Raw genomic sequence first — 22,740 nt, forward strand, 5'->3', positions numbered from 1 at the left:
AACTGCCTTGAAGATACAGCTGTGCAATGGCACAGAGGCTGCAGAAAAAGCACAGAACGATCGAGTTTGTTTAAAAATGATGTCTATAATTTATTGCACTTTCTACTGGCTCCCCCCACACACACACAAAGCTGTGTGTGTGCGTGTTGTGTTGTATGTGTGATTGGAAGGAGGAAACCTGGCTGATGGAGCTTGCCAAGTTTGGTCTTTATAGCCATCACCTGGACACATTTGCCAAACATTTCTGTAAACATCACAAGTGCCCCTTCCATGAAGCAGGTGGTTTCCTCTAAAAGCCCTTTCAGCCCCAGCTCCCCCCTTTGGGGAGGGGGTGTTTCCAACTGGCGTCCCCACATCTTCTGCAGAGGGCATGGCTGGGTTGAAGAGGGGCTTTCTCCTTCTTCGCTGCAGGTGTGTTTTGCATGCAAACACACTCACACCTATGTCCATTTGGAAATGGCCTTTCAGGAATTGCTGGCGTAAGGCAGATTTGGGTGAGAAACAGCCCTGGCTGAGGAAGATGTCCGCCTGCTTGGGGAGGGGGTCTCTGCATTCATCCCATGGAGCAGAGGTGAGCTGAGGAATTCTGGGAGTTGAAGTCCACAAATCTTAAAGTGGCCAAGGTTGAGGACCCCTGCAGGCGTGGTCAGACAGAGCCAGCCTGATGTTTGAGGCAGTCTTTGCTCTGCCCCCCCACCCCACCCTCTGGCCCTAGACGCAGGTCTCTCGGAGGAGGTGAAAGCAGCCGTGGTCAAGAGTGTGGCAGGCACAGATGGACTCCGCAGAGCCTGTGGCCAGGCTCAGCTCCTTCTTGGCCAGCAGGGTCTTCTTTTCCGCCTCGAAGCCGAGATCCAGGGAGGCCGAGTCTGGCGCCTTCTTCTGGGGATCAGCAGCGTCCTCGGGGGTCTGTGCAGGGGACGGGAGAAGAGAGGGAGTAAGCCCCGGGGTAAGAGAGGGAGTAAGCCCCGTCCTTCCACTTGCCCGGGAGCCACGAGCAGTTCTGGAAGACCTTTGCCAGCTCTGATCTGGGGGAGTCAAGGAAATCAGCCAGAATTCCCGGCCTCTGGGCACCCTGGGCGAAGGAATCAGCCAAGACACTGGGCCACGTCCCCTGCCCTCAGAAGACGGGGTGAAAGCTCCTTAATGTCACAACACGTGGACAGGCTTAACTGTAGCTTCAGCTGGGAAACTGACCATCCTAGGCCAAGCCAAGCCCAAAAACGGTGGGGAATTTCCAGAAGCCCGGCATTCTGAGTGACAGGCCATCAATAGATCTACATTGGGTCTGCGACCGTGACAACTTTAAGACTGGTGGACTTCAGCTCCCAGAATTCCTCAGCAGCTGGCTGAGGAATTCTGGGAGCTGAAGTCCACCAGTCTTAAAGTTGTCACGGTTGCAGACCTGTGATCTACATAAACCAGATCTACCTATTGTGCAAAGGAGACACTCAACAAAGCCACAAAGGGAACAACTTCCCCACCAGCAATCAAGGCTCAGATGAGCATACGGCAGTGGTTCTCAACCTTTTTAATGCCGCGACCCCCAACCAGTCGTAAGTCAAGGACTACTCAACTGGTGCAGCACTGTTTGCAGAATGGGACTTTTCACGGGCTCAGCAGGGCAGAGACAGCCTGGGCAATTCCTATTGGCTTTTGAAAGCCAATAGAATTAAACTCTATTCAAGAGAGTCTATTCTATTGGCTTTCAAAAGCCAATAGAATAAAAGGGAGTAGCACAGCTAAGGAAAAGGGGGGGGGGAAATGGCGGACTGTGTTGTTTGGCGACCCCTGTGAAATGGTCGTTCGACCCCAAATGGGGTCCCGAGCCACAGGTTGAGAACCACTGGCATAGGGCAACTCCAAGATTTAACATCAGATCAAAAACGGGGAACAATGAGAAACTGCCAAACCAGCCAACATTAAACAGCTCAACCAGAGCACCTCTGAGACCACCCCCACCGACACCGGCAAGGCGAGGCTCTAGAACAGGGGTAGGCAACCTTGGCTCTTTTATGACTGGTGGACTTCAATTCCCAGAATCCCTGAGCCAGCATGGGGGAAACTATGGCCCCCTCATGACTCGTGGACTTCAACTCCCAGAATTCCTGAGCCAGCCTGGCTCAGCTTGGAAACCTCTCTTTCCCCTCAGCATGGCTGGCCCAGGAATTCTGGGAGTTGAAGTCCACAAGTCATTAAAGGGCCAAAGTTGCCTACCCCTGCTCTAGAACATCAACTGGGAGCAAGACCCCCCCTCTCTTCTGGCACTGATGATGTTACTTAGTTGTTACTCAGTGCCAAGGACCACACAGTCCTCCTCCTCCTCTCTACACACACCCCCTTCCTTTTAGCACTGTCTGTGCAAGAAACCCCACCCAGCTCAGAGAGCACCAAGGACCCCTAGTTCAGCCCTCCGTTGTAAATATTCTCCTTTATTGATTTCCCAGCCCCCCCCCCCCCAGAAATACAGAAGGAGCAGCCCAAGAGAAGCCAACTCTGCCTGGAGCATTGTGAACGCACAAAACCTGATCTTATTTGGGGAACCCCAAAGAGCCACATAAAGGCTGCGTCTGCCACAGCTGCCCAGTCACCTGGGGCTGGGGGGGAGGAGGTGGGGTGGGGGCACTGCACGGGCTAGAAGCCGCCAAGGGTGCTTGGAGAAGGAGCGCTCTCAGTGACCTTCTTGGAGGAATTGTGGATTCTCCGACCTCCAGAGCAGAGATGGGCTTCATCCGCCACTCTCCAGAGCCCCCTCCCCTGCTGCTCAGCCCCCAGCCCACGCTGCTCCTCCTCCCTACCGTATCCAATGGCCTCTTCATGACATCCCACCACAACACGGATGGCCGTTTGCTGTCCTCGACAGGGGAGCCTGAAAAAAATCCCGGAGAAGTGAGGGAGCGAGTCCAGGCCAAGGGTGACCCCCCACGCTCAGCCCCTGCCCCACCCAGGACTTGCCCACCAGCACCAGCCACGTCTGCCCCCACAGTCCCACCCAGCTGCTTCCGGGACCCGGGAAGCCCCCTCTTGGCCCTCAGATCCTTGGGGTCCTTTGAGCAGGCAAGGGCTGCCAGAGGGGGTTTCTAAGTGTCGGGGTCCCTTTGTGCCTCCCACTTGAGCCACTCTGGTGACCCCCCCCCCGATGCCCAGGAGGGTCTTTTTACCTCTTTTTACCAAATCTGAGGAGAACTGGACCGACAAATCTCTGCGGCCCTGCCACAGAACCACGCCATGTCCTTATTTCATAAAACCTAAAGGCTGGAAGGGGCCTGAGAGATCATCTACTCCCACCCCCCGCCTGGAAACACCACTGCAGCAGCCTCTCTCTCTGGCTCTTCTGCTCCTCGGAAGGTTCTTGACCAGGAAGTGGGTGGGGGGCCTCAAGTGCCCCGGAGAGAGGCAGGGGCCCTCTTGTAAAAGGCCCCCCCAGGGGCTCTATCCGGGCTTGAGGCAGGCGTGAGGTCCACCTAAGCCCACCTCTGTGGAGGGGCCCTCGCTAGCCGCTCTGCCCGCCTGCTCACCTCTCAGGCCACTGGCCAGCAGCCCCACAGCCACCGTGCTGAGGGTCCCCACGGCGCCGTAGTAGAGGTAGGAGATGGCATAGAATTCGTCCGCAATGCCCGGCCTGCAAGGGGGCAACTTGGTCAGCTGTCTTGGGAGCCAACAGACACCACCCCCCCGTGAACCTCAGCGCTGCCCCCCCTCCCACCCAGCCGGGCCCTGCAGAGGCTGGATGGGGAATTCTGGGAGTTGAAGTCCATGAGACTTAAAGTCGCCAAGGTTGGGGGTCCCAGGGATTGCAGACCCCACGGACTGGAAAGTGGGTGGAGAAACTGGAAGGGAGGGGCAGAGGGGGTCTCCCACAGACTGTGCCAGTCCAGCTTCAAAACAGGAAAGCGTGAGGAGGGGCCAAAAGGAGATCCCTGGAGGGGGGTTGAGGGGGGGCTCCGAAGGGGCTCCCCGAAGAAGCCCGCTCACCCCTTCTGCTCACCTCTCTGGCTGCTCCAAGGGGGGGCGGGGGGGCAGCGGCCCGTAGAGCAGGGTGCTGTTGGTGCCCTGGGAGACGTTGTAAAGCGGGCAGAAGTCTGCGTAGGAGGGCAGGACGCCCATGGTGCTGGCGCTGGGCGGGTAGAGGGTGCCCCCCACCGCGACCCAGAAGGAGAGGAGGAAGCCGACGCCAAGGCCGGAGAAAACCCCCTGGAAGAGAAGAGGAGCCCGTGGTCAACCCTGGCCAAGCCCCGGCTCCCTGGGGAAGCAGCCTGCGGGCAAAGCCTGGGACGGGGGGGGGGAACCTGGCCATTCCCGCAACCATTTCTGCAGCGAGGACAGGAACGGGCTCCCCCAAAGCTGCTTCACCCAGGCCCAGGAAAAGAGAGGCAGGTTGCCCGGTTGGCCTACCGCCCCCCATCCCCCCCTCCAGCCCCCCAGGGGCCCGAATGGACCCTCTCTTGGCTCCGCCCTGCAAGCCCAAGAGCCCCACCTGGAAGACTCCGGAGCACTACCCCTCCCCCGATCTGGCCTTCGAGTCCCCCGTTGCAGCTGCCCTCTGCTGGCCACCCCAGCCCCCCTCCCTCTCCCCCTCTCCTCGCCCTGGGGGGGGGGCTCACCAGAGTGTTGCAGGTTGGAAAGAACATGCCCAGGACGAAGGCGCCCAGAAGGGGCCCACTGATCACCCCCATGACCGTGAAGGAGCCCTGTCGGAGAAGCACGGGAAGCAGGGGGGGGGCGGAGGGCTGAATCAGCAGACACCTCACTGTCCATCCGAGACCCTCCCCCACCCCCAGGACACACAGGCTGGGGCCTGGGATGGTGATGGGGAGGAGGGGGTCTTGTGGGGGAAAGAGAGGGGCTGCACCCCTTCAGCCCCTGGCCCCGTCCATTCACCCAAAGGTTATGGGGGGGCAAAAGGTACAGCCGTCATGGGTGGGGGGGTCACGCCCCAAGGGAGGGAGGGGGCTCTTTCTTGGGGAGGGGGCTTGCTTTCTAGGAAGAGTTGCGTTACCTGCAGCACGCCCCCTCCGAGCAAGGATGAAAGAGCCGCCACTGTGATGCAGGCTGTGCCGTAGATCAATGCTAGAGGCCAAGAGGAGACACACACTCTTCTCAACCGAAAGCAAAGGAAAACTCTCTGTGTGTGTGTGGGGGGGGAAGTTTACATATATGTGTGTGTGGTGGCCCATTTAGGAACAAGGCCACTTCCAGGCAGTTTGTGAGCTTCCCAGGAGCCAGGAACACTGGAGATGTTCAAATCCCAGAGTGGAAGGCACCTTAGAGATCATCTAGTCACCCATTTAATGTGGGATACAACAAAGCATCTCTCTCTCTCTCACACACACACACACACACACACACACCACCATCTCTGTTTGAAGACCTCCAAGGAAGGAGAGCTCACCACTTCATGTGGCAAGCAGTTCCCCTGGCTGACGGCTCCCACACCCAGGCGCCTCTACTTTTAACCCAGTGCCCTGGTCCTGCCTCTCCTCCCTTCAGATATGGAGGCTGTTATCTTATCTCCCTCTGACAACCCCTTGTCTGCAGGCAAAAGGTGCCACCAGCTCTTTTTCCCTGGCACGGGATAGAATCACGATATCAAGATGAAGTGTTGGCACCACTCTGCAAGGCCCTGGCAAGGCCACACCTGGAATACCTGCGTCCAGTTCTGGTCACCACGATGTAAAAAAGATGCCGAGACTCTGCAAAAAGTGCAGAGAAGAGCAACTAGGATGATTAAAGGCCTGGAGACTAAAACATACAAGAAACCGTTGCTAGAATTGGGTATGTCTACTTTAACGAAGAGAAGGACAAGGGGGGACATGATAGCAGTATTCGAATATCTCAGGGGCTGCCCCAAAGAAGAGGGAGTCAAGCTATTCTCTAAAGCACCTGAAAGCAGGAGAAGAAGCAACAGATGGAAACTCATCAAGGAGAGAAGCAACCTGGAACTAAGGAGAAACTTCCTGACAGTGGGAACAATTAACCAGTGGAACAACCTGCCTCCAGAGAGACTGGACAGCCATTAGACTGAAATGGTGTATGGTCTCCTGCCTGAGCAGGGGGTTGGACTAGATGACCTTCAAGGTCCCTTCCAGCCTTGTTATTCCAGCTCTCCGCTCCATCTCCAAATTAGGGTGTTTCCAGATGAGCTCCCCTGGCCCTCACTCCAGAATAGAGGGGGGGTCTCTTAATCCCCTGGGCCTTAATGCTTGCACCCCTCCCTCTCCTGGTTTTTCCCCCAGAGAAAGGAAAGGTTGGGGCTCCCCCTTTCAGTGGGGGTCCCTGCTTGCCACTCACAGAGCCCCTTGGAGACCAGGGCGAGTTTCCGTGGCGTCAGGCTGGGCATGTTTGGTTTGATCAGGTCCTCCACGGTGACGGCCGCCATGGCATTGATGCTGGTGGAGGCCGTGCTGCGGGGGGGGGGAGAAGGGCGAGAGGGCATCAGGAGGGGGAGGGGCAGCCTGTGGCTTGGCAAAGCCCCTGCCCTCCACGCCGGAGACCAACCTCAAAGTGCCACTGTATGCGCAGGCCAGGAAGAGGCCGGGCACCCCCGGGCAGCTCTCAAAGATGTGCAGCACCATGTAGGGCATGTACTGGGGAGGGAGAAGAAACAGCAGCTGTGAGTCCGAGACCCCCAAAGACCCCCCTCGGTCGCAGGGCAGAAAAGGGAGGCACCTGCTGAAGAAGGGACACCCCCCCCTTGGTCACAGGGCGGAAAAGGGAGGAGGGACCAGCCGAACCCTTGGCTATCCTGCCCTGCCCGGGATCCCTCCTGGCTTCGGGGTGCAGTTTTGAGGCAGGGAGGGCGTCTCAGAGAGGGGTCTCTGCAAAGGGGCAGCAGGAGGAGGAGGGGGCTGGGCGAGGTCTGGAGCCTGATGGGGTCTGTGAATGGCCGGTTGGTAGCCGGGGTGAAGGTGTCGCCCTCCCCACCTGGCCTTCTGCCCTGGCGTCACTTGTGGTCTCACATCCGTTCTAACTTGGTTGGCCTCTGTTTCGTTTAGGGGTGCAGCAAAGCCCCCCCCCCCGGCAGAGGGAAACAGGGGCTTTCCCCCTTCAGCCCCCAGGATCCTCTCTCGAATCTTCTGCCCAGTTCCCCCCCCCCGGCCCCTGGCTGCCAGGCTCTGCCCTTTGGGGGGGTTCATGTGACTCTCCTTGCCTTTCCTCAGCCTGCCCAAGTCCCCCCTGACTTCCCTGCCCCGCTCCGCTGCCCCCCCCCGGCGAAAGGGGCGTACCTGGTCAGGCGCCGAGATGTATCCGGCCAAGAGTGGGTCGCAGTCCTTGTAGAGCGCAAACATCACAATGCCACAGCCCACTGCGCTGGAGACAATGACGAAGAGCCCCACTTGGTTGATGAGGAGGGCCCTGGGGAGACAGGGGGGGCAAGAAGAAAAATTAGGCCCAGGCGGGAGGAAGACGGCCCTCGGTCAGTGGACAGAGCTGGCCGCAGGGAGAGAGCACTGCTTTCCCCCCCCCCCTACACACACACACAACACCAAGCACCTGGGGGGACCCCGGGGGTCAAGGGGCCGGAAAGTCTGCCATGGGCCCTCTGGGCACCTGTCCTCACTCAGTCTCGGGGTACCAGGGAGAGGAGGGGGGCATCACACACCCCTGCCCACCCTGACCCAGCCCTAGGATGTGCCCCCTGCTCCCATCAGCCCAGACATGGCAGGTTCTGGGCCGTTCCCCTCCTCCCAGCAGCAGCACCTGCCCACCTGCCCAGAAGGGACCCACAAGAACCTTCAGAACCATGAGGACTACAATCTTAAAATTACAAGGCTCGTCAGACCCAAGATGGGCAGCATAAATGGACAAAATAAATAAAATTCTGCAGTGGCCCAGAACATGGCCAAAGGCTCCAGCCAGACTGGGTGGGGGGGGGGCAGCTGGGAAGAGAGAGGCTCTTGAAGGTTCAAGGGAGGCTGCTCCCCTGCCCCTCCCCCTCCCTCCCACCTGGTGACCCACGCCCAGAGAGCCTGGCTGGAAGGAAAACATGCCTTTGTGGGTAGAGGCCGATAGCCCCGTGACCCCCGGGAGGTGGGTGGCGGAGGGCCTCCTGCAAGGAAGGCACAGCTACCGGCCTGTGTTTGTACACCCAGGTGGAGGAGGCAGAACGGGGGGCACTGGGTGGGGCCGGTGCTGACACCCTCTGCTGACACCCGCAGCAGAATAGATTAAAAAAGGGGGGGCGGCCGGTGGCGATAAGGAGGGCTGTGCTCACTCCTCTCTGGGCAGACCTGGCTGGCCCCCAGCCAAGCCACCCGGGCCCTGCCACAGCCCAAAGCGACGGCAAGCGGGGGGGGGGGACCACGCTCGGCTTTGCCCCCACCCTCGCTGCTTCCGGAGCCGTCGGGTCTGGCAGGGGGATGGTGACCCTCAAAAGATGCCCTACGTGCAGGGAGGTTTCGGGAGAGCCCCCCCCCCAGCCTCTGATCCGACAAATTCTCGAGACGTGGGCGGAAGCAGAACTCCTCCGGGCAACTCACAGTTTGGCCTCCTTCTCCGTCTTGCAGGCCACGTAACGCTGGACCTGGGCCTGGTTGACCCCGTACATGGAGAGCCAGACCAGCGTGCCCCCGAAGAGGAAGGTCCAAAAGGTGTAGCGGCTGCGGGGGTCCATGCTGAAACTGGAGGGGGACAGAGAGAGAGAGCCAGAAGGAAGGCATGTCTCCAGGGGCATTTACCAAGCGACATGTGGCTAGACCTCATGAAGTTCTGGATGCACACGCACACGCACGCACAGACATGCAGACCAACACAAAGGAAATGGGGGCTCCTGGGGGAAGTGGCTGCAGCCAGGGATTTCTTAAAAAGGAATTCAAACTTATTTGTCTGACTTTCAGGGATGGTTTTTTTTCCGCCATTGGAAAAAAAAGATCTAAGGCAGGGGTTCTCAACCTTGGCAACTTTAAGACTAGTGGACTTCAATTCCCAGAATTCCTCAGCCAGCAAAGCTGGCTAAGGAATTCTGGGAGTTGAAGTCCACAAGTCTTAAAGTTGCCAAGGTTGAGAACCCCTGATCTAAGGGGTCCACCTTGAAATGTCACTCTCAAATCTCCTTAATGCTGGGAGATTCAGACAGGAACAAGGCAACAGTCTTGCATTCATTCGTTAGTTACTTCGTCCATTCATTCATTCATTCGTTCGTTCGTTCCATTCATTCATTCAGTCAGTCAGTCCTTCATCCATTTCTCACCTAAATGACTCCACTGAAAATGGCCCCATTCAGCATTTGGGGGTCCATTTTCTCCCCCTTTCAGCACAATGTCAGACTAACTCACCCCCATCTGCTTAGCTGCCATTATGGCAGACGGGGTACCCTCACTCTAACCCTAACCCAGACGGAGGACTAGAGAGTGGGGGGACCGAGGGGGCCCCAAATTACCCCCCCCCGCTGCAGCTCCACCTACTCTCCCAGGTTGACCCTGGAGTGGTTGTGGGCGGTGGAGAGGACCTGCCCCGGCCCCCCGACCAGCAGCGTCCCCTGGATCAAGATGGCCACAAAGCCGGACAGCATCACCAAGACCTGGAAGACGTCCGTCCAGATGACCGCTTTCATGCCCCCCTGGAAAAGAAGGGGGTCCTGGGGGGTCAGCCGGCTCCTCTGGGGCACCCCCTGGGGCTTTGGGGGAGAGCGAAAGGATCCCAGCAACAGTGAGGGAGGGAGCACAGATGCCCAGACCCCCTCCCCACAAGCCTCCTGGGGGGGATTGGAGGGAGGGGGGTGCAAGGCCCGGACTCCCCTTCGACTCACAATGGTGGTGTAGAAAGTGCAGATGGTGCCCGTGGAGAGAAGCGAAGCCCAGATGTCCAGACCAGTCACTGAAAAAGAGAGAAAAAGAATCTTTATTGAGATTCTCCCTTTTCCCCCCAGCGAGTCCGCTGGCTTCACCTGGAAGCAGAGAGGCAGAGGAAAGAGGATGCCTCTTCCCAGGGAGGGGCCGGGGTGGGCACAGCTCCTCCAAAGTGGGTCAGATCTAGTGAAGTTGAGCTCCCCTCCCAATCCACTCTCTGACCCTGGGAACTGCCTTCACACAACCGCTTCAATCAGCCCACAATCCATGGAGAGAGAAGCCGAAGCACCAGGGCCTGGACCAGCATGCACACATTGTCACCCCCATCAGCGTGGGGGGGGGGAGTCTGGCCCTGGGCCAGGACAGCCCCTGGGTCTTCGGCTGACTGACTGGGGGGACGGGGAGGGGGGGGGGCTGTGTGAATCCCGGCCTAGTTCAGGCTGCAGGAGAGGAGAGCAGGTGGGACCTACCTTGGTTGAGGATCAAGGCCGGGGCGTAGATGACGATTCCCGTGTACAGCACCTGAGGGAGGGAGGGAGGGAGGGATGCACAGCGCAGGGCTTTTAAAACCTGCAAAGCTGCAGAGGGAGGGGCAGGGGGGAGGTGATCCTTGCTCCCCCCCCCTGTCCTCCCACTGCCTTGTCCATGAAGGCAGCACCTCAACCCAGCGAGCTAGGCAAGGCTTTTGGCCTGCTGGACTCTTTCTAAGCAAGTTCCTCTTTCTGCCCCCGAATCTTTCTTTCTTGTGGGGGTGGGGGGACCCCAAAGGGAGCCACCCACGGTCAGTGTGGAGACCGTGCTGGGTGAGGGGCAGTTTCTTCTCTTCGGCCTCAGCCAGCAATGATCCTCGCATCTTTCAGGCTGTGCAGCATGGGAGACCATCCTCTCAAGGGGGGGAGGGATTTGGGGAAGGGAGGGGAGGGGAGAACGCCCACCGCAGGCCAGCCCCAATCCTGGGCACTTACCGTGGCAATGATGTACTGGACTGTGCCACACAGCCGGACTTTCCTGGAAAACCGCAGCTCCAGGTACTGCCAGGGCGAGACGGAGAAAGAACACCTGCAGCTGAGACCTTCAGAAAGGCCAAACCTTCCAGGGAGGGTCCCATGGGGAGGGGGGGCAGGGGGGTGCCGGGCATCCTGGCCAAACTGGGATCAAGCATTTGGGCTGCCCCAAACATGGGACAGATCTTAACTTGCGGCCAGGGGCTTCAGGATCCGGGAGTGGAGTCACTGGCATAGAGGGCAGGTGGTCCACAATTACCCCCCCCCCGGCCAATAAATGTCCATGGAAAAAAGGGACACACACACACACACACGCATACACACACGCACACGTGCAGATTGGGGCCTGGAATCGCTGCCCTCTCCCCCTTTGCCAGGGACAGGGCACCCATCCCACCGAGACCCAAAGGGGCTTTTTCAAAAGACAACTGGGCGTTTTTGCTTTTCGCTTGAAGACGTTTCGCTTCTCATCCAAGAAGCTTCTTCAGTTCTTCTCGGAGCTGAAGAAGCTTCTTGGACGAGAGGCGAAAGGTCTTCAAGGAAAAACAGGAAAGAGTCCAGGGGCCTCTTGGAAAAAGCACCTTTGGGGCAGCCCTGGTCCAGAAGACCCAAGGCTCCCTAAGGCCTCTCATCGAGGGGCGGGAATGAATGGTTACATTGGGGGGGGGCAAATAGAGTTAAAGCCGCAGCCCTTTTGGGGGGGGGGACAAATGTGTTTCAAAGCAATTGTTTCAACCCTCGTTTTTTAAAACAGAAAATTGGACGGCAACGGAGCACAAAATCTCCACCGTTAAGGAAGCCGTGAAGGGAGCTGTCCTAAAGCAGCTTCCCTATCCCAGTCGTTAAGCGGATCACTGCAATGGGGTGGGGGGTGTTTGAGCTTCCCTCTCAGCCAGGCCTACCTGTCAGGGCGGTTGTTGGGCGGAGGGAGAAGGAGGGGCGGGAAGGCTCCCGAGGGCAAGAGGACGAAGGAGGTACAAAGCGACGATCGGAGGGAAGCAGCTCCGGGAGGCCGGAGAGCCCGAGACGGGAAGGGCGGCGAAGCGAAGGCCAAGACGTCCCCCCCACACACACACGCCTGCATTTGCGGGACGCCCCCCTCCCCGCCCAGCCGAGCCGCGCAGGGCAGAACAGGATTCGCCCCTTCCCTCCCCCGGGGCGCAGCGCTGGAGTCCGGGGCGCAGCGCTGGCGGGGCGCGCGGGGCTCCGGCGATGCGGGGCTGGGCCGGCTGGACCCCCGACACCCCGCCCACGCCGCGCGGGCTGCCGCTGGGCCGGGGCCGCCCGAGCCCCCCGGCGGCCGGCTGAGCGCTCGTCTGGCCTCGGCGGCGGCCTCGCTCCCAGCGGCCGCCCCGTCCCGCCGCCGCCTCTCCTCCCAGGCGCGGACTCCGCGCGCGGACCTCGCGGGCTTCCCGGCGGACTTGCGTTTCCAGAAGCCCCCTCGCCGCGGTTCCCTCCGCCCTCGGGAAGTGCCGGCCCCCCCATGCAGAGGCATCGGAAGTAGAGCCCGTTTGCCGGGCAAGCTGGATCCCTGCAGGGAAGGGAGGGGAGGGGAGATCTGCCAAGGGGCGCGCCTGCAAGGCAGCCAGGAGGCTGCGCGCACCTCACCCCCCCCCCGCAGCCCCCTTCCCACCCTTCCCCAGAGACTCTCTCTGCCCCTGGACGTTTGTTCCCTGATAAGCCTCTGGCAATCGGACCCCGCTGATCACCTCTGGCCCAGCTGATCCCACTTGATCCCAGAGGCTCAAAGGTGGTTGCAGACCAGCCCCCCTCCCTCCACCCAGGGCAGAAGGCAGCCCCCACGCCCCAGTCACCCTCAGTCAGTGGAGACAGATTGCTTCAGCTGACGGGGGGGGGGGGGCTGGGGTTCTGCCCCACCCAGGAGGGCACCCTGAGCTGCAGATGGGGGGGGCTCTGCCTAAAGCCCAGGAGGGGCTGCAGAGAAGGAAACCTGGACCTGCCTGCATTTGCATTTGGAGCCCCCCCTTTCCTCATTTAAAGATGCCCCCCTCCCCAGGCGGCCTTGGGGGCTTCTCTGCCAGGCCTGGGAAGGGCAGCTGCAGGCCAGAGAGAAGACAGTGGGCTTGCGGGGAGGCAACAATCAATTGGGCAGAAACCCTCGGGCTGGGGGGGGGGCAGGAGTAGCAGGCCAATTTGTCTCCAGGGTTGCTCTCTCTTCCCCCCCCCGCAGCCCCCCACTTCTGGCCCTCTGCTTCAGGAAACCCCTCAGTGCTGCTCCAGCGGGCAGAGAAGTTCTGCAGACGGCCTTCGTGACAAGGTCCAGCGCCCAGCTGAGGACCCTCTGGGCACCTTGCCCCATCCTCAATGGGAGGGGGGCAGGGGAGAGCCCTGGGAGGTGGCTGGAGGCCTTCTGCATCCCTGCTGGCCACCTTGAGGAAGCCTCTTCCCGGCCTCCAGCCACGTTTGGGGAAGCGGCCCCAGGCAAGGGCAGGGGACAGACCACGCCAAGCCCCAAAGCAGGCGGAGGGCACCCCTTCCCAGCCCCCTGGCAGGGCTTCCTCGCACAGGGGCCCCCCATGGGGATACGGCAGTCAAGACCCTTCCTCCCTTCGCTTAGGTGTCTGCCGCACTTCTGAATGGACAGGCCAAATGCAGGCAGAAGGGAGGAAACCTGTTCAGCCGAATGGCAACCCCCCCCCACACACACACACCCTGAGCTGGGTCTCTGCTCCCATCATCCTCAATCCATCTGTTGTGCACCATGGGAGTGAGAGGCCAGCCAGAGCCAGAGGGACAGAAGCTTTGCAGCCCAGGGGGGTGCAAGATGGAACCCTTTCTAGGTTGCTGTCTTGGGGGGCTCTTGGAGGTCTTTTTCAGATCTCCTCCCCACCACACCTGAGCCCTTTGCCCACCGCCCACCCCCAGGACCCTGGGCTGCTGGGCCCACAGGCTGCCTCCCGCCTGTCTCTGCAGTCAGAAATCTCTGGGGCTGGAATTGGGAGTGCATCGCCCAACCTCTGGGGGGGGCTGCCCAAGTGCTGGGGGGAGCAGCAGAGCCACAATGGAGCCAGATGACCAGGGGGTGGGGTGGCTGAAGGTGCCAGTTGCAGACCTTGTTCTAGTGCAGGGGTGGGCAACCTTGGCTCTTTTATGACTTGTGGACTTCAACTCCCAGAATTCCTGAGCCAGCAAGTCCACCAGTCATAAAAGAGCCAAGGTTGCCCCCCCCCTGTTCTAGTGCTTCACTTAAACAGCCCCCCCCCTGATGGGGCTGAGAGGAGGCAGCAAACTAGCTGGTGAAAGGTTATGGGGGGGGAGAACCTTGGCTGGCCAAGGCTGAAACCTGAAGGGGGATGGGAGGAAAAGGGCTGATTGCTTGGAGGGGGGGAGGGGGAGAACGGTGCCCTGGAAGTTACGGAAAGTCTCCTCTGCAGAGTCTCCTGCTGGGGCTCCAGAAATTGCAGGGGGGGCTTTCAAAGATTCCCCCAACCTCTAGCTATCCTTTGAGGTGCCTTATTATGAATGGTCTCCCCCACTGCTGATGTTGCTTTTGGGTGAACCCCAAAAGAGGCACAGGAGGGGCCACTTGGCTAAAACGGAGGAGAGTCAGGGAGGGTCAGACAGGTGGCCTCTTCCTCCCGCCCCCCCAAAAAACCCCCAACCTGGGCAAAATACCTCCAGGCTTCTTGGTCAGCTCTCCCACCCTCCCTTACTTGCACAGAAGCCGAAATGTGGGTGAGGGAGGGGAGAAAGTGCCAGCCTGGCAGAAGACCCCTTGGGGTGCCCAGGGCCAGGCTGCAGCCGGGGGGGGGGGAGAATTGCCCTCCTGCAAGGAAGTCTGGAGCCGGTTCCTTCAAAGAGCTCATTTCCAGGGCCTCTCTGCTGTTGTGAGTGTGCAAGTGTGGTGTGTGTGGCAGCAGGGCCAGAAGGAGCCCCCCCCTTCTCTGGCTTGCTTCCAGCCCAGCCGCCCGAAGGGGCGATGCCAGGGGGCACAAAGGCCTGAGCAGGGGGGAGATGCCCAGGGCTGCCAGGGGAAGGCGAAAGCTGCCAGCCACCCAACCTCCTGGTGTGCTTTGTGTGCCTTGCTCCAGACCCACAATCGCACACCCACAAAGGCTCCAGGCTCCCGGCAGCCTTCAATGCTCTCGGAGGGGAGATAAGCTGGGAAAACATCTCTGCTCTTCCAGGGTTATCTGTCAGCGGCTCAGCCCAAGACGGGGGATCCCCAGTGGGTGAAAGGCAGCCAGTCCTTGGGGGCTGGGCAGTAGCCCCCTCCCCAGGCCAGGCTCCTCTGAACTCCCCAATGATGAACTCTGACCCCCCAGGATTTAAGAAGGGCGGGGCACCAACAGGCCAGCCTTGCCAGCACAGACTCTACGAGCAACCTGTTTACGCAGCCAGGCCAATAGCCCAGCTTACCCCTGGATCCCATCATGCATTTCCTGCTCCCCAGCTCAATATTTACCCTCGTGTTGATCTTTCAAGTTTCCGAAAACAATTTGCGTGTCTTGCTTTGTCAGCACGAAGCCAAAGTGTGCAACTTGGGAGGGTGAAGGGAGCATTGTAAGCATTACTCCCAGAGAAATCTTGTGGTAAGATGGGCAAGTGATCAGTTTTACAGATCAATAAAAGTTAATAAATACTTCGATCTATTCCAGCCCCTCCTCCGTTCACGCCACCCTGGGCCAGCCCACCCCAAGGGGAGCCCCAAAAGGCCAGACGTGACCCTCCACACCTCCGTATTTGTCTGGCACCACCAGCAAAGGGAAGCCCCCCCCCCAGTTAGCCAGCCTGGAGGTTGTGCAAGTTGGATGGGGCTCCTGGCCCCCCAGTTTCCCCGGAGTTCAGCCTGCTAGCCAGGGATGCCCGTGTCTGGGGCGGAGAACCCCAAAGTCATCCAGCTGAAAACGGGTCACAGTCCAGCCAGTTTGGTGTACTGGTTAAGGCACCTGGCTACAAAGCAAGAGGCTATGAGTTCAAGTTCTGCTTTAGGCATGACAGCCAGGCGGGTAAGTTGGCCAAACACCAGGAGACGTGAATTCTAGTGTCATATCTTGGGCACAAAAGCCGACTGGGTGACCTTGGACCAATCACAAGGAGGCGGTGAGTTCTAGTCCTGCCTTCAGGGTGAAAGCCAGCTGGGTGACCTTGGGCCAGTCCTCCTCTCAGCTCTGCCCACCTCACAGGGTTCTTATTGTGAGGAAAAGGCGGGTTGGATATATTGAACTGCCTTGAGTTATTTTGTCAAGGTAACAAAGGCGGGATAGAAAGAAGGAAAGAAAATAAAGATAAATAAAGCCGGCTCCACTTTCCTCCCCTCGCTCTGCTCCCCACCTTCCTCTCCTAATCCTTACTCCGACTTCTCCCCTTCTCGGTTGTGAGTGACACCTGCGCACACCTGGATGTGAAATACGCCCCTCTGAACAGAAGCTGCATTTAGAGATGTGGGGCTTTGACTGCACCCATAATTGCCCCCTTGGGAACGATGCAATTCCCTCTGTGATGCTCTTTCTGCAGAAGCAAAGTGGTTTTGCCCGGAGAATCTCCCGGGGGGGCGCTTGGAAAGAGAACTCGCCCAACGGGACAATCGTCATAGTGGTCAACCTCAAAGTGGCACCTTTCCTGCAGAGATCAGCTCAAGGCCAGCTTTTTCCTGCCTCTCCCCCCTCCCCTTTCTCCTGCCCCTTGGCCCCTCCCCTGGAGGTCCCCACGGAGGAATCGGGACCTGCAGGAGAGACGGGGTCCAAGGGGTGACCTGGTGGCCCTCTCACAAAGGCTGCATCAGTTCCTTTGCCGAAAACTCGGCACAGCTGGCACAGCTCCTGGTAGGGGAAGCCCCACACTGCATCTCTGGGGGTTTGGGGGTTCTATCCTGCTAACAGGCAGAGTTCTGAGCCCAATTGAGCTACTCCAGACAGCCGCTCTCAGAGCCCTGTGGCTGAAGATGGCACAACCCCCCCCATCCTCCGAAGCCCCCTCCCTGGTTCCAGAACTTTTCTGCTGGGGGGTCTCTGACTTGCCAAGGCTTTCCTGAATGTCTGGAATAAAAGGGTTGGCTGGATGCATTTTGTTCCTTGTTATTAATTTATTCATTAAACTGGCTGACAAACAATACAAAAAAGTGAAAACATCCACAGTGTGATGGTTGATGAACAATAACATCACACACTCACACACCCTGAGAAAAACAGCAAACCCAACAAGCAGGAACAACAAAATAAGAGGGGGGGGGAGATGCCCCAGGGAAGCCAGGAGAAATAACTCGCTTCAGCATTTTCCTGAACTCCAGCAGGGAGGGAGGGGCCCGCCTGGTAGGGCAGGAAGGCCATTCCAGGGCGTTCGTGCCCCCCCCCCCAAGAAGCAGCTCCTCCTAGCCCACCACCCTCCCCTTCTCCGGGAAATCTGGTATCCTCAGCAGCTGCTCTCTGCAGAGCCCAGCGGGCTGGCCCAGTTCCTGGGAATGCCCTCCTCAGCTGACAGACTGGCCCTGGAATCAAACCACGTTCTGATGGTGGTTCTCTTCCAGTGTGGAGAAGCCCACCCCCAGTGAGCCCAGCCCCTTTTCCTGGGGTCAGAGGTGAGCTGGCCTTGAAGGCTCCTCTTCGGAGGGCAGTCAGAGCGGCCCTGTTGACTCAGAGAATTTACCTGCTTGGAAGCTTTGGCGAGAGAGAGAGAGAGAGAGAGAGAGAGAGAGAGAGAGAGAGAGAGAGAGAGAGAGAGAGAGAGAGAGAGAGAGAGAGAGAGAGTGTATGTGTGTGTGTGTGTGTTAATTGGCACCTTGGCTTCTTTGCTGCGATCTCTCGAAAGATGAGAGGATTAAGCACCAGCTGAATAAATCAGTGATGCTGGAAGCCTCCCTCCGTTCAGGCCCTGCTGGAAGTGGCTTTGGCAGCCTGGGGGCCCAGGGAGGGGCCCTAAAAGGGCTTAAGGGGACACTGCCCGGAGGCAGCCTACCCGGGTCTGTGGGGGGGGGAAGTGGGGGGGGTGGAGAAGAGGGAAGGAAGCAGAGCGAGAAGGAGCCGAGCCTCCAGAAGAGAGGGGGGGCTGTTTCCAGGACCCAGGAGGCAGGGGTCACCCCAAAGAAAGGGAGGCCGAAGTCCAAAGGGAAGGGGGAGGACGTAGGGGTTCAATTTACAGGAGGGGGCAGCATCCAGCTGACTTCAGAGCAATCTCCCTCCCCAAGTGTAAGAGAAATTGGCCTGGGGTCCTAACCAGAGATATGGATACTGAATTAGAAGACCCCCCCCCACCTCCACGCTACTGCACGCTGCCCCACGCTACCTCCGCCATTTATCTGTTAATTTTAATGTCTTGCTGTTTTCATCTTTTTTACAATATCGTCAGCGCCCCAGAATGTGACAGTGAGAGGGGGGCAAATAAATTTAATAAATAAATATTCAGAGAGGGGACTCAGATTTGAAACACAAGCCCCCCCCTTGCTCTTTGAAGGAAACCACGCCCACACCGCTGTTCCCCAGGGCCAGGGGTCCCCACAGAGGTGGGGCGGGACCCCCAGGCGAGCCCCCCGCCCCCCCCCTACCTCGTAGGTGCTGGTGACCCCCAGGCGGTAGAAGACGGGCAGGAAGAGGCCGGCGGTGAGCAGCGAGTTGAGCAGCTGGCCCAGGCACATCCAGAGGAACTTCATGCCGTAGCGGTAGGCCTCGGCCGGGACGCCCAGCACCTGGATGGCCGACATGAAGCTGGCCGAGAGCGACAGGCCCACCGGCAGCGCCGACATTTTCCGGCTGCCCGTGAAGAAGTCCTCGGGGGTCTTCTGGCCGCCCCGGCACAGCGCCTGGAAGAGGCCGATGCCCGTGGAGACCAGCAGCATCAGGCTGAAGACGCCGTAGTCCCAGAGGCCGAAGCCCCGCGGCGCCTGCTGGAAAGCGGCCAGCTCGCCTGCGGCGCCCATCCTCTGCCTCTCCCCGAGGGACGGCGGGCGGCGGGCGGTGGGCAGCGGCGGGACAGCGGGACGGGACCGGCTGGAGCAGAGGGCAGCCTCGCCTGGAGGGAAAAAGCGGGAGGAGGAGGGTTGGGGTGTGTGTGTGTGTCAGAATTCAGGCCGGCTCTTGGGGGGGATGTTGGTGTTCGGAAGATCCCCTCCTCCTCCTCCTCCTGCTCCTCCTGCTCCTCCGTCAGGCAGAGGGAGAGAAGCTCCCGGGCAGAAGATGGACAGAAGCGCCGCGGAAGTTTCCCCTTCCGAACGGCTAAACTTCTCAAAGGAGCAAAGAATCCAGCTGACCTCCGGGCAGGGGGGAAGGAGGGGGCAGCTCGGTACCCCTCGCAGAGGGGAGAAAGTCCAGAATTGGGGAAGGACAAGGAAGAGCGATGGACCAATCAGCAGAACGAACTGGACATTTAGATGAGAGAGAGAGAGAGAGAGAGAGAGAGAGAGAGAGAGAGAGAGTTAACAGAAAGAGATGATAGATAGATAGATAGATAGATAGATAGATAGATAGATAGATAGATAGATAGATAGATAGACAGACAGACAGACAGACAGACAGACAGACAGCGGCTGATCCGGGCGGGGATAAAAGAGTGGCAGGAACCGGGGGGGGGCTTCCCACGGCTGCCCCGCTGACCTGCCCGGAGCACCTGCCCTCTTTTGACCGGATCCCTTCAAGGAAAGGCGGGCGTCTTTTGATCACCTGAACCGACGGAGGGGCGAGGGGGGGGAGGCCGGCCGGGCGAGCAGGCAAGAGCCCTCTGAGCCCCCCGAGGGCAGAAGCCGGGAGCTGCGAGCCGGGCGCCGGACGGGAGGCTGAGGACGTCCCGTGCGCGGCGGCGCCTTAAGAACAGCCGGGCTGCCGGCCGGAGGGAGGGGGGGAGGGCGGGAGGCGCCGGCCGGGCGGGGGCCGGGAGGCGGGCGCTGCTGGCGGGGAGGGGCCCGCCCCACCAGGCTCAGCCCGCCCGAGGGCAGCGTCGGGCTCCGCGCCCGGCTCCAGCTGCCCCCGGGGGCCACTCGGGTCCCGCCCCCGCCCCGCGGATGGACCGCAGCCCCCCCGCCAGGTGAGCTTCGCGGGGAGTCCCGCTCAGTGACGGCCGCCCGGGTGGAGGAGCCTCCCGCGAAGCGGAGCCCCGGAGCTGCCTCGCGAGGACTGGCTCGAAGGGAAATGGGGGGGGGTCGCCGAAGGAGGAGGGGCGCGGCGCGGAGGTTAAGCGGCCAGACGTCGGACGGGGGTCTTCGGGGGCCGCTTGGCAAGGAAGGGGGAGCCCGGACAACGGACGGGCAGGGACCCTGGGAGGTTTCGGGGCGGGGGGGGTGCAGGAATCTGAAGCGGCTGCTTGAGCAAGTGAGGCGGTGTTCCAACAAAGGAAAATGTGATTTTTGTAGTACAGGCTGTCCCCGACTTACAACGGTTCGTTTAGTGACCGTTCAAAGTTACTAGGGCACTGAAAAAAGTGGCTTACGACCATTTTTCACACTTACGACCTTTGAATCATTTTTGGGATCAAAATTCAGACGCTCGGCCACTTGGCCCACGTTTATGACGGTCGCAGCATCCCAAAGGGGTCACTTTTGTGACCTTCTGATAAGCCAACTCCACGGGGAAGCCATGTGAGCAACTTAAGTGCAGCGATTCACTTAACAGTTGGGGCAAGAAAGGTCATAAAATGGGGAGAAAATTCACTTAACAAATGACTCACTTAGCAACATAAATTTGGAGCCCGATTTTGGTCGTAATTCGAGGACTTACCTGTAAAGCAGGGATGCTGCTAAGGATTCCGTTGTTAAAAGCGCATCTGCGGTTTCTCCTTTGGGGCCGCCTAGGTGAATTTTTTTAAGTGGGGGGAGGTCCAGGGGGGAACCACAGCGGTGTTTGAGAGGGGCCTTGTTCAGGGGCTGCTCCTGTTCAGGTACGGGGGGGGGGGGGCGAGACAGCAGAGGGAAATGGGGAGAGAGTGCAGTGGGGGAGGGGGGGGCAGAAAGGAGAGGCAAAGAAAAAAGGAGGGGGGAGCATTTGGAGAAGATTTGACAGCTTTTTTATTATTATTTTAATTTTTGCATCGTGGAAGAGAATATTTGTAGCTCAGGCCTGGAGTTCTTGGTGTTGGAAAGGAAGCAGGGAAAGATGGAATCTTGAGGACTAGTGTCCCAAATTGAATAAATGCTTCCCACTGGCTTTATTTGTTCTGACGGCTGAACAACAGCCCCCACCCCACCCCCAGATTCAGGGGGAGCACCCAAGGAACCTGCACGGGGGGGGGGAGGAACTGCAAGAAGTGGGGTGCCCTTGGCTCTCCATCCGTGACAGCAGGACTATTCCAGAAGGTTACAGGCTGCAGAAGGACGGACCCCCCTCCCCCCTGCTCAAACTCCTGGGCTGTCTCCCCCCCACGAAGGGGCTTGGTTCCCCCTCTCAGGGGTCTTCCAAGAGAGGCTGGATGGCCATTGGTGCAAAGGGCTTCACTGGATCCTGCACTCAGTCGGGTGGATTAGATGATCTCTGAGATCCCTCGTCTATGGAGATTCTCAGTTATCAGTCATACGTGACCCAAAGGTGCTTTTTTCCCATGAGGCAACTGGACTTTCTTTCCTTTTCCTTTTCTTTGAAGACGTTTTGCTTCTCGTCCTCGTCCAAGAAGTTTCTTCAGCTCTGACTGGATGGTGGGAAAGGGAAAGATTTATACTCCTTGCAGACAGCTGGTCGTTTGCCTCCTTTTGGAGAGTCCCTTCCTGCTCTGTGATGAGTCAAGATGATAAAATAGGCCACAAGGAAATGTAAGGAGGGCCTGGCCAGGAGCCCAGGTTTGGCCGGTGATTCCCTTCTAAGAAAATAATTATTAGCAGATTAATAGTAATAGTAATAGTAGTAAAGTTGGAAGGGACCTTGGAGATCATCTAGTCCAACCCCCTGCTCAGGCAGGAAACCCTACACCATTTTGGACAATTGGCTGTCCAGTCTCTTCTTTAAAACTTCCAGTGTTGGAGCATTCACCGCTTCTGGAGGCAGGCTGTTCCACTGGTTAATTGTTCTCACTGTCAGGAAGTTTCTTCTTAGTTCCAGGTTGCTTCTCTCCTTGATTAGTTTCCACCCATTGCTTCTTGTCCTGCCTTCAGGGGCTTTGGAGAATAGCTTCATTCCCTCTTCTTTATGAGTCTTCTTTAAGACTCAGCTCAGCTTTGTTCACTCATTGGTCTCCTGGCCTGTCCTGGCTTGGGGGGTGGACCAATCACAGGAGGGGTCTTGGGACCCACTGGAAAGCCCCCTGAAACACAGGCCCAGCTTGCAATGATTTCCATGCCTGAGCCGGCATACTGGGCAGGGGATGGGTGGGTACTTAAATGCCGCTGGCCTAGAGCAGAGCCCTACACCATTCCAAGCAAGTGACTGTCCAAGCTTTTCTTAAAAACCCGCCCACAACATCTGGAGGCAGGTTGTTCCACTGATTAATTGTTCTCACTGTGAGGAAATTTCTCCTTAATTTCAGGTTGCTTCTCTCCTTGATTGGTTTCCACCCGTTGCTTCTTGTTCTGCCTTCAGGCGCTTTGGAGAATAGCTTGACTCCCTCTTCTTTGGGGCAGCCCCTGAGATACTGGAACACTGCTATCATGTCCCCCCTCGACCTTCTCTTCATTAAACCAAACATCCCCAATTCCAGCAGCCCTTCCTTATATGCTTTAGCCTCCAGTCCCCTAATCCTCTTTGTTGCTCTTCTCTGTACTCTTTCCAGAGTCTCTGCATCTTTTTTTATATTGTGGTGACCAAAACTGAATACAGTATTCGAAGTGTGGTCTTACCAAGGCATTATAAAGCCATATTAAGACTTCAGGTGATCTTGATCCTATTCCTATTCCAAGGGCCCTTCTAACCCTGTTATTCTATGTTCTAAAATGGGGCTTATCGGAGTTTGACAGAACTTTCTTTAGTATGCGAGCTGCAGAGAACCAGCTGGGTGTTGGGATTAAGAGTCCTGGATTAGGAACTGGGAGGCAGTGAGTTCCACTTCTGCCTTGGGCACCAAGCCCACTGGGTGACCTCAGG

The 22,740-nt window shown here is 58.6% G+C and overlaps 1 protein-coding gene across 1 annotated transcript; it reads right to left on the reverse strand.

The window, feature by feature from the left end:
* Positions 1-65: 65 nt before the first annotated feature.
* Positions 66-19,523, reverse strand: SLC5A5 (solute carrier family 5 member 5). Its single transcript, XM_039324416.1, has 16 exons — positions 19,402-19,523; positions 18,291-18,754; positions 10,751-10,816; positions 10,256-10,307; positions 9,746-9,813; positions 9,402-9,556; positions 8,478-8,618; positions 7,224-7,353; positions 6,496-6,584; positions 6,289-6,401; positions 4,997-5,067; positions 4,602-4,688; positions 3,986-4,191; positions 3,516-3,619; positions 2,796-2,866; positions 66-906 (listed from the first exon to the last, which is right to left on the reverse strand). The coding sequence occupies exons 2-16, from the start codon at positions 18,660-18,662 to the stop codon at positions 712-714; spliced, it is 1,920 nt and encodes a 639-aa protein (XP_039180350.1). The 5' UTR covers positions 18,663-18,754; positions 19,402-19,523; the 3' UTR covers positions 66-711.
* Between the last annotated feature and the right edge of the window lie 3,217 nt (positions 19,524-22,740).

Source organism: Crotalus tigris, unplaced genomic scaffold, assembly GCF_016545835.1.
Source record: "Crotalus tigris isolate CLP2741 ecotype Arizona unplaced genomic scaffold, ASM1654583v1 scf7180000024298.760630, whole genome shotgun sequence".
Taxonomy (NCBI): Eukaryota; Metazoa; Chordata; class Lepidosauria; order Squamata; family Viperidae; genus Crotalus; species Crotalus tigris.

Bases quoted from the DNA above. Each gene is read 5' to 3' on its own strand.
- SLC5A5 (XM_039324416.1), bottom strand. From the start codon at position 18,662: ATGGGCGCCGCAGGCGAGCTGGCCGCTTTCCAGCAGGCGCCGCGGGGC. The intron at 4,192-4,601 runs GTGAGCCCCCCC...CTTCTCTTCCAG, and splicing joins TTCCAACCTGCAACACTCTG to GGGGTTTTCTCCGGCCTTGG. The intron at 907-2,795 runs GTAGGGAGGAGG...TCCCCTGCACAG, and splicing joins TGAAGAGGCCATTGGATACG to ACCCCCGAGGACGCTGCTGA.